The sequence below is a fragment of the Lepisma saccharinum genome, chromosome 2 (genome assembly GCF_977018435.1).
Source record: "Lepisma saccharinum chromosome 2, izLepSacc3.1, whole genome shotgun sequence".
Taxonomy (NCBI): Eukaryota; Metazoa; Arthropoda; class Insecta; order Zygentoma; family Lepismatidae; genus Lepisma; species Lepisma saccharinum.
The window spans coordinates 85,085,003-85,104,826 of NC_139230.1; the positions used below are offsets into that span (position 1 = coordinate 85,085,003).

The following is a 19,824-nucleotide window of genomic DNA, read 5'->3' on the forward strand; positions in this document are numbered from 1 at the left end:
AGCTTGGCATATGAATATAAAAGTGCAATTCATTTTTCCTTTTCGTGAAAAAAAAATGTAACTATCAAATTTATTGCTTTATTCGGATTATTTATGAAATACATGTCATTTTATGACATACTGGAGAACAAGTTACTTTTGTAACTAGTTGTATATCCTTATCAGTAAAAACATTCATTTAAGTACTATACATCCAGAATGTAAGTGCACGGTGGCTGTGGTCACTGCAGGAGCTAATGCTTAGGAATGAAAAATTGTTTGGATCTTGTAACAATGACACTTCGAATTTACACAACAGATGAGATATGACACATTAGAGTCGACAGGTGAGAATAAGTTAACACAGAAGTCTAAGTCCGAGTTCCATATATTACAGTCTATTCCAGCTTGTAAAGTAAAATAGACGGAAAGAGCAGGTAGGTTAATAATAAACTTTCACACACTTGTGACTATTAAGACAAAACTTCAAATCTGCTAATTCAATAAGAAAGGAGGAAAAGTGATAAGAAGCTGGCTCAGTTGTCTGAAAATTGCAGATTCGAATCTCTTGCAGAACAGATATATTTTTTTCTTTCTTTGGGGGTGAGGGGTAGTAGGATTTGTCAACATTTATTAGACAAAATATGAAAACTATTCTTTTGGTACCTCTAATTACTCATTGGAGTCACTTTGGATTTGTTTTTCCACATAACTTCTCTAATACATGGTTTCCACACACCTGGAAAACCTGCAGAACCTGGAAATTTTAGGGAATTATCAAAAATAAAACTCTTGGGAATCTCAGGGAAAATCATCTAATTGCTCAAACAGTCCCAATGAAGTGCATCTGAAGGACTAGAATATGCCCCTGTCTGTTGATAATAACATTTACAATAGACACCAATAGTTAGAACTTCAGTAATTTGATTTACATAAACTGCTTTGAAGATATAGGCTTTATATATGTGTTTATTTTGCATTACAGATTAATTATTATTGTGTCCAACTGTAAACTTCATTTCTCAAAAGCGTGAAAATATTTGGCACAAAGTTCAGATTGTTTAACTCAGAATTATGGTACACAGGCATCTCTTACATGGTTCGGTGTCTATTTATGTCTGTTAACACATACTTCCGAGTTTTGTCTTGACAAAGATTTTTCCTTGCCATAGATTTGTATGTATGAGTATGGAAATGATTTGATTATGGCATTCCTAGATATAAACCAGGCATATGATAGCATGGACAGAACAAAGATTTGGAAGGCTCTACGGGAGAAAGGAGTTGAAGAAGAGATAGAGTGTAGAGTGCAGAGCACATACAAGGCCAACCAGAGCTATGTGAAGACACCAGTGGGAAGAACAGAGTGGTTCAGTATAAGTAATGGACTAAAACAGGGAAGTGCTCTCTTCCCACTGCTATTCATAATTACAATGGATGCAATTAACAAAGAGGTGGGGAAGAAGATAGGAGAGGAAGAGATGAAGACCCCACAAATATCTGCAACCTTAGTCCTTAATTATATTCACACAGGCATGCCATTTTATTCTTGAATTAGTTTTGTTGTTAGTATCAGAAAGTGATCTTATCCTTAGTCCATTGATTTAAAAAAAGCATATTATTCGGTCAAAAGAGATAAATTATATAATATATTAGTAGAGTTTGGAATACCTAAGAAGCTTGTTAGTATGATAAAAGTATGCACCAGTGAAACAGAAAGTAAAATTTGTGTGGGTATTAACGTGTCTGACAAATTTACAATTCATGATGGGTTAAAACAAGGAGATGCATTATCTCCATTGCTCTTTAATTTTGCCTTAGAATATGCTGTTAGGAAGGTAAAAGAAACTAACGAAGGACTAAAATTAAATGGTATGACTCAGTTGTTAGCATATGCAGATGATGAAGACTTATTAGGGGATGATATAAATACAATTAAGAATATAGCTAAAATATTTTTCAAAACTGCTAAAGAGATAGGTTTGGAAGTTAACAAAGAGAAAACTAAATATATGCTTACAGGCCGAAACCAAGTGTTAGGTAATAACCAAAATTTAATTATTGATAACTCGTTTGAACCAGTTTCCAAATTCAAATACTTAGGAGTAATATTAACAAATGAAAATGATATTAAAGAGAAAATAAAAAAAACAGGCTTAATTCAGGAAATGCATGTTACTTCTCTCTTCATAAACTTTTGTCTTATCGTTTAATATCTAAGAAACTAAAAGTTAATATATACAAAACAGTAATTTTGCCTGTAGTATTACGTATATGGGTGCGAAACTTGGTCCCTTACATTGAAAGAGGAACATAAATTGAGAGTATTTGAAAATAAAATCCTTAGGAAAATATTTGGACCTAAAAGGGATGAGGAGACAGGTGAGTGGAGAAGGTTACATAATTTGTATTCATGTCCAGATATTATTAGAATCATTAAATCAAGAAGACTTAGGTTGGCAGGCCATGTGGCACGAATGGATGAGGAAAGAAAAGTTTACAGGATTCTTGTTGGGAAACCTGATGGCAAGAGACCTGTAGGAAGGCCAAGACGAAGATGGAGGGACAACGTTGAGATGGATTTAAAGGAAATCGGTAGGGATGGAAAAGAGTATATAGATCTTGCTCAAGATAGGGACAGATGGAAGGCCTTTGTTGCTGCAGCCATGAACCTTCGGGTTTAAGAAGGCTAGAGAGTTAGTTAGTTAGTATCAGAAAGTGAACGGATATGACATTTTTAAAGATAACCAAAAATCAACTGGTTCTTTCACCTCCTCAATGAGTGTGTGTTACAAAGTGATTCAATGAGTTTAGTCTTAAATGATACGCATTTACTTTACAAAACCATGACATACGAATTGTATGATAGGTAAGGACACTGAAATTTTGCAAATGCATTAAACGCGAAATTACTTTAAGTGTGCATAATTATGTTTTGAGTCGCGTGGATGTGAGTTATGACCATTTTCGGCTCCAATTTATTCACAAAGTTCTGCGAAATACAAATCAAGATGTGAAATTAAATTAAAAGTGTCGAAGTTCACAAAATAACATCAAAATTCAGTTATCAAAACAAACAAAAAAACAACAACATTATCTTCTTTCATAATAAAACATTGGAATGTTATTTTGCTCGTGAAAGTTCAACATTTCATTACAGGTGACAAAGACTGCGTAAAGTAGTTTTACATCATCCAAAGTGCGACGCCGCACAGTTCAAACGGTGTTGGTGATTAAGTATTTAGCCTCTTTCTTCTCAGTTCGTTCATTTTTCCATTCCTGCAACTCAGGCTATATCGCGCCAACGGAATGCGTAAATATGTTGCTGTCATGCATAAAATACTGAAATTAGTTTTCTGCTGTTAATGTTATGTTCTTGTAGCTAAAACGCAAATGTTATAGTAGTATTTTTTTTTTCAGCCAAAGTTTGAGGTCCAGGAAGTTCCAATCAAAGGCCTACAGAAGGTCGTGTGTAGTCTGTCTCTCCATTACGCGACAAACAAAAATACGAGTTTCAAGGATTTTTGTGTCCGTGCTTCTTGTGCGCTCGTTCATAGTTTCTTTGGCGAATTACAATGCCCAAAGTTATTTCAGTATTTGAACATGCTCGAGAGTTCAAGGAAGAAGGATTCTATGTCTCAGACAAGTTTAAAAAAAATACTGATGTGCCAATACTGCAATCAACGAATTGACTGGTCACGGCGAGATACATGCGTAAAACAATGCACTAGTAGCAATGCACACAAAGAGAAAAATGCTTCAGAAGTCAAAATTGGTAACAAGAGGAAGGCAACTCTGACAGAATGTGTGGATAGACCAGGTCCATCAAAAGCAGCTAAATCGGATAAGAAGGACTTCGTGCTATCAATCACAAACAATGGTTGGATGAACATGTTGAAAGTAGGTAAAACAATTTTCATTTTTTAAATCCTTTTTTCTTTTCTTGGGTTTTCCGACGAAGATGAACTCACCTTTGCACTTTTTTTTCTTTTCTTTTTTGCGAGGTGGTATGGGGAGAGTGGCGACATAGTTTTCGAGGTGCAAAAATGAATAGTGAGGAAACTATACATGTCTGATATTGGGACAAAACATTGTTTTTCAAGCGTTTACGTCATGATTTTTTTGATCCTTTCTTTCTGTGTTACCTGGTGGTGTGTGGAACATATAAGCAAAGACTTTACCTCAAGTGCAATTAGGTTAGGTTAGGTATATCAGGCTTTGTTGGCATAGTAATGTAAATTATGCACACATGAATTACCATGACTTAGCAAACTAGACCTGCCTGATCTAACCTAACCTAATGGTATGTAAGGTAAATAGTGTGTGTATACTTGAAAACCTATATATTTTCTTTCTTTATTTTGAAGGGTGCTGTTGAGAATATTCCATTTCAGCTTAGTAAAATACTTCATGTTGAAGCAGTCATTTCTATTTTTTAATTATTTTTTTTTCAGGTGCTGGTGATTTACCAAAACGTACAACTCTCAGGCAGCTATATGTACCTGAGGAGGATGCTGATGATAAAAGCAAAATTAAGAGGGAAAAGGTTGCTGTATACTGTGATGAAACAACAGACCAAAAAGGACAATGTGTGTTCATAATTTTGTTCAAAACTTTTGTGTTGAGAACCTGAACTATTTGTTCTGGTGTGAAAGTGTTAAATAGTGCAACAGCAACAGAATGTGCATGAACATTAATGGATTGCTTCCACAAATATGAAATAGCTTACAAGGACAGTGTGTGCATTGTTAGTGACAGTGCACGTTATATGACGAAGTGTGTAGACTCCCTGAAGGTGTTGCTCTCTCAGGAATTTATTCACGTTCAATGTTGGGACCATAAACTGAACCTTGTACAGTCACAGTGGGCTTCAGCATTACCTGAACTGAATGAGTGTATTTCCAAATGTATGCTAGCTTTTAAAAATACTATCAAAAGAAAACATAATTATGTTACTTTCTTAAGGGAGAAGTATCCTAATGGTAAAAAATCTCCCAATATGTTTCCATCCCCAGTTTTAACAAGATGAAATTCCTGGTATCATGCTGTTAAATATATTGAAGTATATCTTACAGATTTGGTTCAATACTTTTGCTCACTTTATGGTGAAAGTTCTAGTGCAATTGATCATTTCAGGAATCTTAACTCACACTGAAATTCCATAGAATGCCAAGCCATTTTTTGGAAGAACATTTTCAGCAGTTTGCTGCAACCATTACAGAATTTGAAACATTCAAGAAGCCAATGTGTCACAGACTTGTGAGTGAGGATGGCAAGTTAAAAAATACAGCCCAGTTTGTGGCTGATGGTGTGTTAGGAGAAAGAACATCAAAGGTTCTAAAGAAAAATTCTACGCTGAAAGCAGCAGCTCTAAAAGGGCAATTTAAGATGTTAGGCAACAAGGCTTGTACAAAATTAAATGACTTGCTCCGCGAAGATCCAGGAAAGAATTTTTTAGAAAATGTTAATATTTTATTCAGTATGTGAAACGTTGCAAGAAATATTGTCAATGAGGACTTGCATGACATTTGCAAGAATGTGCCTATTCTATTGGGTTCGTGCGAATGAAAAGTCCGCTTTGACATCTGGTGGGAAACTCACCTCAACAACACAACACAGGAATTGACTGAGGTCACAGGTCTAACGTCATAAACTCTGTATACATCCAGCAAATAGGCTGGAGCACCCAGACAGTCAGGAGGCAGTGTGTTGCTGAACAGGGCTGTCTGAAAGTGCACCATGGAGAACACACAATTGTCTTTACAAATTCAAACTGGGACATTCTGCTCAGCAAGCCGCCAAAAACAATAACAGTGCATTTTGGCCAGGAATGGTAAATGAACGAACCATTCACCTCTGGTTTGCCATCGTGATCAGCGTCCAGGGCAGTTTCCGAAACCACCTTTCCACCCACGGAAGGCATTGTTGCTGATTTGGTGGTCTATGGTGGGTGTGATCCATCATGTATTTCTCAAGCGAGGTGAAACCATCAATGCAGATCGTTCCAGTGCTGAACTCCATGGAATGCACTGCAAACCTCTCAAGAAGCATCCAGCAATGATCCACAGACATGCTGTCCTCGTGTTGAACGACAACGCTCATCCACATGTCGCGCAAAGGATGGTGCAGGCTCTCCATGAGTTACAATATGAAACCCTTTCTCATTCAGCATATTCTCCTGACCTCTCTTCCACTGACTCTTCCAGCATTTCGATCACTTCCTGACAGGGAAGACCTTCGCTGATGATCAGGCGGTGCAACATGCCGTTGTGATCTTTGCGTCGCAGACCCCGGACTTCTTTCGCCATGGAATCCAATTGTTGGCTGAGCGATGACAAAAGTGTGTGGCTGCAGACGGCGACTATTTTGATTAACCAGGTACTGTAGTTTTGATTTTTTTGGCCTTTGGCAATCATGCACCTGGGCCAGACATTTCATTCGCACCAACCCAATAAAAGCATGTTCACAATTATATTTTTCGAGAGGGTACAAAGCTTTTCAGGATATGGTAAAGAGTGATATGAAAGAGGCACGTGCATCTTTGAATTTAATTAATATGCTGCTAGCACTTAAAGAAGATCACGAAAGCTTTGTGTCACTAGTTGTGCAAGTGTTAGGGTTTCCTGTTAGTTATGTTGACTGTGAGCATGCTTTTTCAGCTTATGGTAATATAATGACTGTTCATAACATAATGGCAGAATATTACACTAAATTACAGATTACTTCTTGGTAAAATTAACACTAGTCTTTATTACTGATACACTGATATGCCGATACCTTCAGAGTAACAATTAATATGTCCCATCTCTAATAATAATAACCAGAGGTCCCAGATTCAAATCCTGGCCTCAGCGTGCATGTTGCTTGTGAGTGTCCCTTCATCAATATCACCATTATCACTTGTCCTTCTCATTGTGATTAGCCAACAGTGGCAGAAAAGCAATTATAAATAACAAAAAACATATCAAATCAGATCTAATAATATTAATAATAAACAGAAGTTGAGGGTGGTATGATTGCAAGGGGAAATGTAGGCTATTGTACAATAAATTTAAAATAGTATTGCACTGTGTATTGAGTAATCTGGAAAGAAATGGAAGATTCTGGAAATCTCAGGGAAAACACATTTCAAGTTCACATTGGAACCCTGTAAAACTACATTAGTTCCTACAGAAACAGATACTGGTGGAAATTGTAGCCTTGTTTTTCCCAGAATTGTTACTTTTATAACAGAATGTCAGGTGAAAGTAAGATGCGAGATGGACTGTTTACAAAAAGTAGAAGCCATAGCAGTCTTCTATGTTCCTATGCCTTCTTTACAAATTCATGGGCATGCCACTACTAGAGGCATGCATATTTCGTTTTTGACGAAAAAACGAAATTTGAAAAAAACATATTGTAGTGTTAATTTTTCATGTTTTTGAAAGGTGTGAGATGCTTTTTGTGACCATATTTTGTCACGAAATAATGCGAAATGAACTGCAAAAAGCGAAATTAACTCTTAAACACGAAATTCAGGGTTTATTCACAGACGCGACACCTTCTGAGGTCTGAATTATCCTGAGAGTTATGCAATTCCCGGAAAATTGATTAATTCTGCTGTTAATATTGGAGAAGCAAAATTGGACCCCTTTACACAGAAATAAACTTAATACTATGATAACTACATAAATGTGCTATTAGAAGTGAAATGTTAATTCTGTGGAATAAGTGTAGTTTCTAAATCAAATTTAGGATTATATTCACCATTTTAAAACCAATATGTCTTTTTATATACCACTTTTCATCCACTTACACAGGCCTGCGATGAAAAAAATACAAGGGAAGTGATAGGTGAACTTTATGTATTTTGTGGTGCGTGGAATATCTTCCCTACCTGCCTGACCATCATTCTACCATGGTGAAACGATACCCCTCTGTGACTCCCCCACATCGACGTCCCTCCCTCCTTGCCGCAATCGCTCTCGGCCAATAGCGTCGCGCAAATCCTTATCTTGGTTCGCCTACTGCGCAGGAATGCTCGCTAAGCCAGCGTAATCGGCAGTCACCTTCCAGTTGTGTCCAGCTTTATCTGGATTGATCCTGAATGTGTTATTCGTAAGACTGAATTCTCGCGACTTGTCTGGAGGCAGCAGAAACGATATAAAACAGATGTCCTCATGAGGGACTCAGTTTATCGCTCTTTAACCCAGCAGATCATGTACTTACCACGTTCGTAGTAAGATAAAAGACATGGAAATTTGTAAGTTCATCTCAATTTGTCTTTCATGTGTAGTGTTGTGCGTGCGCTGATACAGTGACAAGTGGAAACTGCATCACAAAAACAATTGTAACTGGTGCTTTCCTCTGTGTGTTTCATGAACCATGGCTTTGAGTTCGAGACGTTGTGAAAATGTGCCAGATAACTTTTGTTACATATGCGGCGAATATAGTGTTCTTAAACATCGCATGAGGAGCATTACAAACTATGTAAGAAAACTTTATCTTGCGTATTTTGGCATGAAACTCTGAGACCAGGACAAATCGTGGGCTCCTCATAAAGTGTGTGTGCAGTGTCTCAATGATCTACGCTTATGGCTCAACGGAAAGAAGACTGCTTTACTCTTTGGAATTCCTATGACATGGAGGGAGCCAAGAAACCGCTGTGATGATTGTTACTTTTGTGCCTGCCATGTCCATGTCTATGTGGAATAACCGAAAAAATCACAAGCTAATCTCTTATCCTGAGAACATTCTATCGGATGTTTATCGATGTCTATCGGAAAATTACAAGGATCATGACTATAAAGCAAATGTTATGAATATGCTGGATAAATTTCAAGCGTTGCGTTGCTCCATGAGTGTCAAACTACATTTCCTTCACTCACATGTGGACTATTTCCCCGAAAATTTAGGAGCAGTCAGCGAAGAACAGGGTGAAAGGTTCCACCAAGATATTAAAGATATGGAGCGCAAATATCAAGGACGATGGGACAAGAACGTGCTCGCCGACTACTGTTGGATGTTAACACGAGAGAGGCCTGAGATTGCGCATAAAAGAAGAACGTCAAAAAGAAGTTTCAAAGGCAAAAGGGTATATACGTAAATATAAACTTTCTTTGTGTTTGGTTTTGTTGTTTGTTCAGTTTACAATTTGTGTCAAACGTTCATGTACACATACATTGATTTGATTGATTTGTTGTTTTAAGTCCACTTTATGCACAGGAAGGCTAATTGGGACTGGACCTACAGTTTAAAGTGGAATCCGAACCACTGTGCCATGTGCCTCCACCGGGTATCAAACCCGGGACCCATTGATTACAAGGCGACGACGTTGCCTCTACGCCATCGGGGAGGCCCGTACACATACATTGCTCCTTGTGGTTAATCATCTATTATATGTACGTTACCTTAATAAACACAAATGAACATAATACGTTGGTGCTTTTTTTCTAGAAACTTCACCATAATGGGATGTTAAAAGTGTAAACTCAAGGGAACTTTGTGTTTTTCTCTCGACCAGAGGCGGCTCATGCGATCTGGCAACAGTGGTTTTCTTCCATTTAAACCTATAAATAAAATCAATTGCTAATAAATCAATTTGCATCACCAAGCATCGATTTTACATAGAATTAAATGGATCAAAACCACTGTTGCCAGATAGTGCATGCAAAATTGTTCGCGAAAATTCCTTTTCACATAGGATTTTAGCAAAAATATCGATATCGATTGTACAAAAAATTCTGACGTGATGAAAAAAATGGAGGTCATTTTCGAAATCAGCACACCCAATAACATAAAACTCAGCGAACACGTCTCTTGTATTTTTCAACAGCTTCAATTTCGCAGGCCTGTGTTATTTATTACACATTCGAGAACAATCGCTTTCTTTAAATAATATTTTACTCAATACCAAATTACTTTAAATTAAATAAGGTATAAATGAAACAAGTGTGTAATTTAAAGCTTGTGTTTATATAGAATGGTTTCTAAATGGAATTGTTCAAGATCGCTTCAAAAATACAATTTTAATTGAATTTCCACTTTGTAATGTAAAAAGCAGAAAGAGAAAACAGAGTATCAAATGTCACATTATTATTCAATACAAGCTGTTCAAAATGGTTCAGATGTTAACATAACTTGTGCATGAATAATAGACAATGGCGTAAAGAAGTCCTGGTTAACCTTACAGTGTTGATACAGTGTTTTGAAAAATAATAAATATTTGATTAATTCCTACATCCAGGATTCAAGAATAATTCTATTAGTAATATTTATTTGCACATTGATAGAAAAATTATTGAACATACTATGTTTATTATGTACAGTAAGTAATTTTTTTTAAAAATATAAACTTAGGGGAACGAACTTGAAACAATCTCAAATATAGAAGACCAAAATAGTACACACTTTCAGTTAATGTGACAGCAGACTTCATCTAAGAGCACTCGGATTCTGCTTCACATATATAGGATGATATTCCAACATGTATTAGTTCTTTATCATAAGAAATTTGAGATGCTTCAAAAATTTATGTATGTGAAATCATTTAATAAAAAAAATCACAAGTATAACTTGAGCATTAGATATTTTTCTAGTTATGTAAAATAAAATAAATAGTTACTTGTTGAGGTGCAGGTTCAAACACACGCATGTTGAACCTTGCATTATCAAGTGAAGCGAACAACTACTTCCTCTTAGGGGAGGGGGAGGGGTCATCAAACATGCATCCTTCAGATCGTGAATTTGTGGCACTAATCACTCACCTACAGTTTCTACTTTACAGGATAGCAAATCATGTTACATTCTTTGAGTGTTTCCTCATTGGTGAAGGGTATTCTTTCCCTGTTTCTCTTTCAGATGTGATTCATTATGAGACTGCTATAACCTTGCACTTTATGCTGCCTACAAAGATCTTTCCAGCAGACATCATTTAGACATCACCTCCAGGAAAGGCAATATGTATATGACTTTCCATACAATTGAAGTGGGAATAATTTTCACTCACACCACCATCAACTGACCATTTACTTCTTGGATATAAAGTTGTTGTTTTCATTTAACTGAATGCAGGGGTGGGCAAATAAGACATTTTGCAAATACCAATAAAGTACAGATATAAATTTAATGCAAATATTCCATGAACAAGTTATGTTTCAATAGGTTTTGCCTTAGAAAGAGAAACATTTGCTTCACAAAAGCTGATTATATGAATTATACTATTATATTAATTGATGAAAAAATAACAGTGGCAGAATTTAGCTGTAAAATTACAGGATATTTATAGAAACACTAGTTTGGTAAAATTTCAGCAGTTTTACCAGTAAACCAACACACTAATTTTTTCATGCAGATATCAATTAATTAGTTGCATCACTAATTAAATATAAATTCAAATTACAAAAAAAATATGTAAGAACCAAATATAAATTGTTTAGTACTATTAACAAAAGACAATTAAGTGCATGATAAGTGATTACAGATACTTTTATCTAGCTACATCTGAATGAATAAAAGTTACTACTCTGTTATACTCACAATTTAATAATGTTAAAGCACTACCCAGAAACATCAGCATGTATTCAAGAAGTGCTGGAGGCCTTGGAAGTTGATGGACACGATTCCAAAACCAAATCATTATTGCAACTATAAATGGGAAGAAAACTGTCTTCAATGACACCCAAACCTTAGTAAAACCTCCATTCTGAATAATGGCCTGCAAAATAAAAACAATTTAAACTAAGCTAAAATTTGATAATATTACTTGAAAATATGTTTTTATTCAACATGCTAAACTCTGCTCTCATTTACATACTAGACTACATTAATAATGCCACTGTTGAAATATATATACTCCTATGATACTTGTCTGAACACTATATACTTTGTTGAATACCTTAAGGTATATTCCAATCTGTTCCCAATTCCTTAATCAGTGTCCAAAATATCATGCTAACATTAAAAAAAATAGGAAATAGAAGGGTCATATACATACTTAAAGCACAAGTAGGATAACCAAACCAGAACTTAGTTTCAAGTTTAACCTTGAGCTGCTCGAACCGTTTTACACATACAAGTCTTTATTGCCAGAAATTTTCAGGCACGTTTTTATTCAAACATGCAGTGATGTACAAAAATATCACATGACAAATATTTATCATAGACAATTGGGGATCATTGTAAAATTTTGGAATCCCCTTCTCATTAAGCACAGTCAGAAGGAGAAGACAAAGTAAAAAATCTCAATTTTACACAAAAATTTCTCTTCATCCAACACCCGTGGCTCACAAAATAAACCAAAATGAATAGAAAAATTCTAAAATGTAGCAATGTTATGAGCCTACAATCATGCTATGTTGAAAACTGAGTGGCTCAGGAGTAAAACCTGATAATCCATTTCAATTAAAATTTGAGATAACTTTAAGCTGTGCGTCAAGTTAACTTTGCAGCAGGTTTTTGCATATGTAGATCCAAAAGCGCATGTACAATAGAGTTCCGCTGAGAAGGGTTCTATTACGACATAACTGCATACTTTCAAGAAAACAGTTATTTAATTTGTAAAATACATACAAATTAATACATCCATTAGCAGGTATGGACTTGATTGGTTGCAATCGCTGTGCAGACAAACTTGGATCCACAGATTCACCAACTGGAATGTCTATTGCGCTGAAAAATTGCTGAAGCTCAAGCGAGACTGAACACGTTGCAGAGAGCGTGGAATCTGTGATACCAGTATTGCACATCCCACTATTTTAACCCTATCTTTATCGTGACTCATACTCATGCTATACAGCAGCGAGAACGGCTGAATCGGCCTCCTGTTCAGCACATGGTTTAACCTGAGTGAAATATTGGACATCATCCGAAGGGAAAATTCCTTCAAAGTCAATCAAGTTGTTTTAAATGCATATTCCTCCTTACAGCAACAAGATCCAAATAAAACAGGGTGTGAGGTGATTTGCCGTCACTGTGTGCATGAACAGTATCATGGGTATTGAATGATTTGCAGTTTGAGTTTAGAAAGAGGAAACGATTGTTTGTTGTTTGACGACAAAATAATCTCCATGGTAATAAAAGATATCGATGTGAGAAGAAGCATGTTTATTATTTGGACATGACGCGCGTCAACTCAGGGGGAGGGGTGGGGGTGTACATTGAATCAAGCATGGAAGGATACCAGCTTGCAAAACCACCACCAGGGCTGAAGCAACTGAAGAGACAGGGGAAGGGTGAGGCTTCATGTTTAACCCACTTGCGGCAATGAAGGCATTGTTAAAGGTGCATGTTTACTGTTCCATGCAAAGAAAAGGGAAGGGTTTTTATCAGCAAGAAATGGACGAACCAAGATTTGAATAATGGTTTAGTGAAGTGATTCATAAATTGAAACCAGAGTTATAGCAGCAGACAATGCACTACATTGTGTATATATCACCAATAACAAATTAAGCTTTTTTTGGTGGTATAAGTTGAAGTGCATGTGTCTTATAGTAGTGGATGTATTGTGAACAAACCAACAAAGTTTTTCATAAATTTATTTATTTCTAACCAAAAAACAATAATTTGTCATTAAATTCAAGAGGGGCCTATCGTTGTTTATTCCTTTGTTGGTTTTTTTTTTTGCTCTAAATACACACACATGCTCTCATGTTTCGAAGATATTTTGTGATTTATATTAAGTAGGACACATTACATAATCTATGCACAGAAAGAACTTTAAAAATTTTATGTTTCAGGAGGCAAAAAGAAGCAAAAAATACATTCTGCTTGACATGCGTGCGGGTTTTGATGTGTTGTGCAGTTGGCAACACTGCAGATTTTCTCAGTGTCTGCGATGTAAGCAGCTCAGCGGTTGAGGCAAGACTGGCACGGAAGATTCTGAGCTCAGTTCTCGCGTGGATTGATACATAAAACCTGCTGCAAAGTTAGCTTGACATGCTTAGGCATTGCTGCTGCACAGTCTCATGTTGCTTACACCTTAGTGAACAAAGTATATTCAGTAGGGGCAGGGCAATTGTTAAAAACACACAGGAACATATGTGTGCATAAGCCACAACACAATGGCCTAACTTTCAACTGTGTTCTTCATACTTTCATGAGTTATCAAGTTTTACTCCCAAACTGCTCAATTATCCAATAAATATTAACTTGTATTATTCATACTAAAACAAGCAGGATTGGTGAGGACAATTACTTGTAGTTGAGCAGTATTCTAGAAACTTGCATTCCACAATCTTGTTCGATTTTAGGTGTATACATAATGAAATCTCGAATTTACATTTTTCTGGGGACCAAGCTGAAAAAACTTAAAATGTGGGAAAAATTTACAATATACTGTACTTTATTGGAACCATTAAGATTGGTTGCATAATGTGGAAACCTAAAATCAGGGAACATATACGTGTTCTACTGTTTTTATTGCGTTAAGTAGGGGTCTTACAAGGGAAGAAGTTTTTACAACTTGTGTATTTTTGCAGGGTCGAGGGGTAACCCAGGGTAAGGTGAAGTGAACATATAACCTTCCCCTTGCCAAGACCACAGTGCATGTTCAAAGAAAACCATCCTTCTCAAGGTGGCCCTGATTTCACTAAACACTGTGGATCTAGACTGGGAAGTTGATAAAAATCCCTGAAGATTGGCAGCAGTTTCTTCAGTACTGGCCTACAGTCCAAGAAGACATCAGTCCAAAAGGGTCTAGAACCAGATAGTCAGAGGCAGAGTTGGAGCAACAGAATGACTGACACTGTGAGGGAGTAAACCCTCCAAACTGGCAGGCCAGAAAGCCATAAGAAGGCAGCCCTTTTATGCGGCTAGCCTGCATGTAGGGTTAATAACCCATGTGGCATTGAAATTCATTGTTATTCAGAGAACACAAAAGGTAGATGCCGGGCAGATTAAATGGAAATGACAAGGCAAGAAAAGGAAAATGATTAGCATGGAATATAACCCCTCTGGCAGGTAAAGAATGTGAGATAATATAAGAAATGGAAAAATACAAGATTAAAATCCTATGCATTAGCAAGCCCAAAAGGAAAAGTTCAGGAGATATGCTGGTGAATAAGGGAACCCTTAACATAATCAGGAGTAGATAAGAAAGCAAGAGCAAAGGAAGGTGTGGGTATAATATCTGAAGAAGAATGTACTAAGAAAATAGTAAATTGGGAATCAATTACATCAAGAATATTAAGAGCAGATATGGAAATGGAGAAGATATCACTTATACAGATATATGGACCTACAGAGGATGCAAATTAATGTGAAAAATGTCTTTTCTATGTCAACCTACAAGAAAATATGAATAAGGCTAAGGATTTTGCGAGACATGTGACCATTATGGGAGACATGAATGACAGAAATGGAAATGAACCAAAGAAGGGGAACGAGTGTATGGGAAAGTATACAGCAGAAACAGTGAAAAATAGCAATGGAGAACAACAATGATTGAATATTGTGGAGAAGGAATGATTGAATATTGTATAGACATTAATTTATTTACAGGAAATACATATAAAATAGTACATAAAATAACATTTGTAGCAGAAAGAAGAAGGGCAAGAAGTGCAATGGATTATTTCACCTACACTAAAAATACAAGATATGAAATTCAAGATGTCAGAGTGTACAGAAGTGAACAAAGCATGGAACATAAATTACTAATAATGAAAACAAGATTCCAGGAACCTAAACGAATACAAAAAGTAAAGTAAAGAGAGAGAGAGTTATATATCCAGAACCAAGATAAAGATGAATTAGAAGAAATATACTAAAAAGAGTACTGATCAAGGCAGCTACAGAAGTTTGTGGTTTAACAACCATAGGAGAAGAAAAGATCACGATGGTAGAATAAAAAAATAGTTAAAAGAAGTAACGAGCATGGAAGAGGTACATGTAAAATAAAATAAAACAGAGGAGAAATTGAATGAGTATGTTCAGAGAAGAAATGAAGCAAAGCAAGCAGTTCGATAAGCAAAGAAAGAATCATGGTAAGGGTTTGAGATAGAAATAGAGAAAAACTACCAAGGGGAATAGTCTAGTTCTGGCAGACAGTAAAACCAATGAAAGGAAAATATGGGAAGAGAATAAGAAATAGAAGATGAATCAGGAAAGATACACACAGAAACTGAAGATATTTTGAAGACATGGAGTAAGTATTATGAATACACATTTAGAGATTAAAATGAGATGAATGAAGATGCAATAGAGAGTGCAAATGTAGAACAGGATGGAAGAGATTAAATACGAATGCAAAAAGTAGAGGATGCAATAAAGAGAGTAAAATTTGGAGGAAAGAAAGTTGTAGAATGGTTGTGGAAGATTTGTAATGAAGCATGGAAGAGAATTAAAATACTCAAAGATTGGGAAAGAAACATGATCATACCAATCCACAAAAAGGGCAGCACAGTAAAATGTGAAAATTATAGAGCAATCTGTCTATCATCAGTAGCTCTAAAAATATACACAAGAATATTAGAAAGAAGGCTAAGAGATGAAGTAGAGGGGGCGTTAGAAGAAAAAAAGCAGCCTTCAGAAGAGGAAGACAAACAAGATTACATTCTCATTCTATGAAAAGTTATAGATAAATTCCTGAGCAGTGAAAAGGAACTGTTTGTAGACCTTTTGGATTTAAAGGCAGCTTCAATACAGTACCACGACAACAACTATCGTCAGCATTACAGAAAATAGAAGCCTCAGAGAAACTAGTAAGAAAAATAGTGTCTATAAGACAGTTTAAGGAATAGTGAGAATAGGAGGTGAGAAACCAAAAGAATATGATATGAATAAACGAGTTAAACAAGGAGATAGACTCATAAACAATGTAGAAAAAGAACTTGAAAATATAAGGTTGGGAATAGGAAACTGGAACCAGATTACATACAAACACTTCTGTATGCAGATGATACAGATTTTAATAACATCAACCAAACAGGAACTACAAGATACAGTAATTGATTGGACCAGCTCAATCCAAGATAGACAAATGATAGTGAACCCAAAGAAGAGTAAAGTAATGCAATGCTATCAAAACAAAGAAATGAAGAGAGATTGGAAATAAAATGGCAAGGTGAACAGCTAGAACAAGTGAATAGATATGAATATTTGGGAACAATAAGAACTGCTGATGGAAAAGTAGAAGAAGAAATAAATAACAGAGTTCTAAAAACAAACAACATATATTACCAAATAAGTAATATAATAGCAGAAAATACCACATTAAGGATTCATAAAACTATAATTATACCAACATCGCTCCATGGCATGGAAAGCTTAATGCTCCAAAATAAGCATAAAAGTAGATTAACAGCAACAGAGATGAAATACCTCAGAACAGTGGTAGGAAGAACCAGACAAGATAGAATCAGGAACACTAAAATTAGGGAACAGCTTCAAGTAGAATCAATTGAAGAGGTAATAGAGAGAACAACACTAGGCTGGTATGTACATGTCATCAGAATGGAAGAAGAAAAAAACAAGTAATGGAAGCCAGACCCGAAGGAAGGAGAAGAAGAGGAAGACCTCGAATAGAATGGGAACAATACCTGTCAGAGATGGTTACTGAAAGAGGGAAAACACTCTTGGAAGTTAAGAGAATGGCATGAGATAGGAAGAGTTTTAATACATGGCTGAAGGACACTTGACACCTAACGAGTGAAAAAAGTCGCTAATCTCCTCTCACAAGAGATAATTAATTTTTTTAGTAGTAGTCAGCCCTAATTTTGCCATCTTTTCCTGCCTACAACGTTCTTTTTTTAGGAATACTTGGCCAAGGGGGAAGGGAGTTTGATTCCCCACCCCCTCTGGGCACACCACTGTGCAGGGCTTTTCACGAAGGAGCCTTCTTAATGCAGCTATCTGCATACAAAATAGTGCTCGTGTGTCCCTTAAAATACAATAATCTTCCCCCTTTCTTTCTGTGACTTGGTTCAGGAATAAGCAAGCTGCTGTCTAAAAAACATGAATGCTGGAGTCCAGCTTTTCTTGTCTTCAACAAGTGCTTTCCTTTCTTTAAAACGCACAGAACATTCTATTCACCACCTGTGCACTGGTGACAGTCTGTCTGGAGGGAGGCTGCTACTGGCGCCAGTGTTATGTCTAGCTCTTCCAAAGCAGTCCCTTGCCTATATCGCTTCTGACAGCAATAACTCATCCAACAACTTATTTTCATTCTTGTCTTGCCTTCTGATAAACAAAACTCTTATCTTGCAGATAACACAAGATTAATCCATTTGAACACTAGAGTCAGTGGCGTGACCAGGATTTTCGCTTCTAGTGACTGCCCTATGGATGCTGGATGGACCAAATTTAAAGGGAAGCACCACTCTATGAGAATATGTAATGCTCGTGCCGCTTCTTTGAAAGAAAGGAAGGGGGGAAAAAATGCAGCGTTTGGAAATTTTTGGGTAATTACAGAATTTTGGTTTCTAGCGTTGGCCCTATGGATGCTGGATGGACTAAACTTTGAGGGAAGCACAACAAAAGACCACTCTATGAGGATATGTAATGCTCGTGCCGCAACTTTTGAAAGAAAAAAAAAAAACAAGAAAAAAAAACTGAAATTACGACGTTTGGGAATTTTGGGTAATTATGGAATTTCGCTTCTAGCGTCGGCCCTATGGACGCTGGATAGACCAAATTTTGAGGGAAACATAACAAAAGACCACTCTATGAGGAAACATAATGCTCCTGTCACAACTTTCAAAATAAATAATAGTACAACAGAATCATGTCATTCAGAAATTTTGCGTAATTACAGAATTTTGCTTCTGGCGTCGGCCCTATGGATGCTGGATGGACCAAATTTTGAGAGAAGGACAACAAAAGACCACTCTCTGAGCATTTGTAATGCTCCTGCCGCAACTTTGAAAAAAGATTGAAATTACGGCATTCAGAAATTTTGCGTAATATGGAAAAATTCGAAATTTGGGATTTTGCCCCCACTTCCCCCTTGGACTCTTTAATTGTCGGAATTTACTTAAAATGTTGCTTTTGTTCATTCTTACATTTAGAATTTAAACTTTAAAAAAAGATGCAGTGGTTGAGCAGTTATAGCCTTTTATCTTCAATTTATCCCATAGTAACAAAAGGGAAAAATTGCTTATTTCAAATGCCGTTTGCAGAAATAAAAAGCCACACTGCTGATAAAAATATATAAATGACTTACGTGAGTGAGTAGAAATGGTTCAAAACGACGTTTCAGAAGTCTGTACTACTTCCTTCATCAGGTAAAAATAAAAAAACTTTAGGTGCCAAACAAGGTACCGCGTTGTCAAATCATAAGTTGAGGATAAAAACTTCGAAGAAAACCTTCACTGGTTAAAAAAGTTAAAAACAAAAACCACACAACTAAAACAAATAAAAATTGACGACCTATTATAGCCCCCTAGTGACTCCCCTCAGAGTTGGGTAGAACACATGGACTGGGAGCGCTCCTGTGCTGCGTTGAAGGGGATAATTTTTCCCCTCCAAAGTTCCCCTCTATGATCGTTTACGTCACCATTCCAACGTGAACTCCCTCTCTTCTTCGACGGCCCTCACAACCTCAGGAGTGACATGAAAACCCATTTTAGTGTCGGTATTTACCGCTTTATCCCACTTTTCAAGAAAAGCGATCCACCCTTCCTCCAGATTACCATCATCTCTGTTAAGCTTATTCCTTTTCCGGTGCATATAAATGCAGCTTCATAAACGTTCCTGTTTAATTTATTCTCCTCCTTCCTAATTACTTCTCTTTTTATAATCCTATGTCCGCTCATTATGATATGTTCGGATAGGCCTGTTTTGGGAACCCCTTCCTTAATATCTTTATCATGTTTATCCCATGAAGTGTGCATTTTTCTCCCCATCTGCCCAACACTGCTTTACTCAAAA

At 36.4% G+C, this 19,824-nt stretch overlaps 1 protein-coding gene across 1 annotated transcript in view; it reads right to left on the minus strand.

The window, feature by feature from the left end:
• The window catches only part of wls (Wnt ligand secretion mediator), a 126,075-nt gene that overhangs the window by 42,675 nt on the left and 63,576 nt on the right, over positions 1-19,824 (minus strand). The window contains exon 6 of the mRNA XM_083117468.1: positions 11,497-11,674. Within this exon, the coding sequence (XP_082973594.1) occupies positions 11,497-11,674 (178 nt within the window). The remainder of the gene's footprint in view (positions 1-11,496; positions 11,675-19,824) is intronic.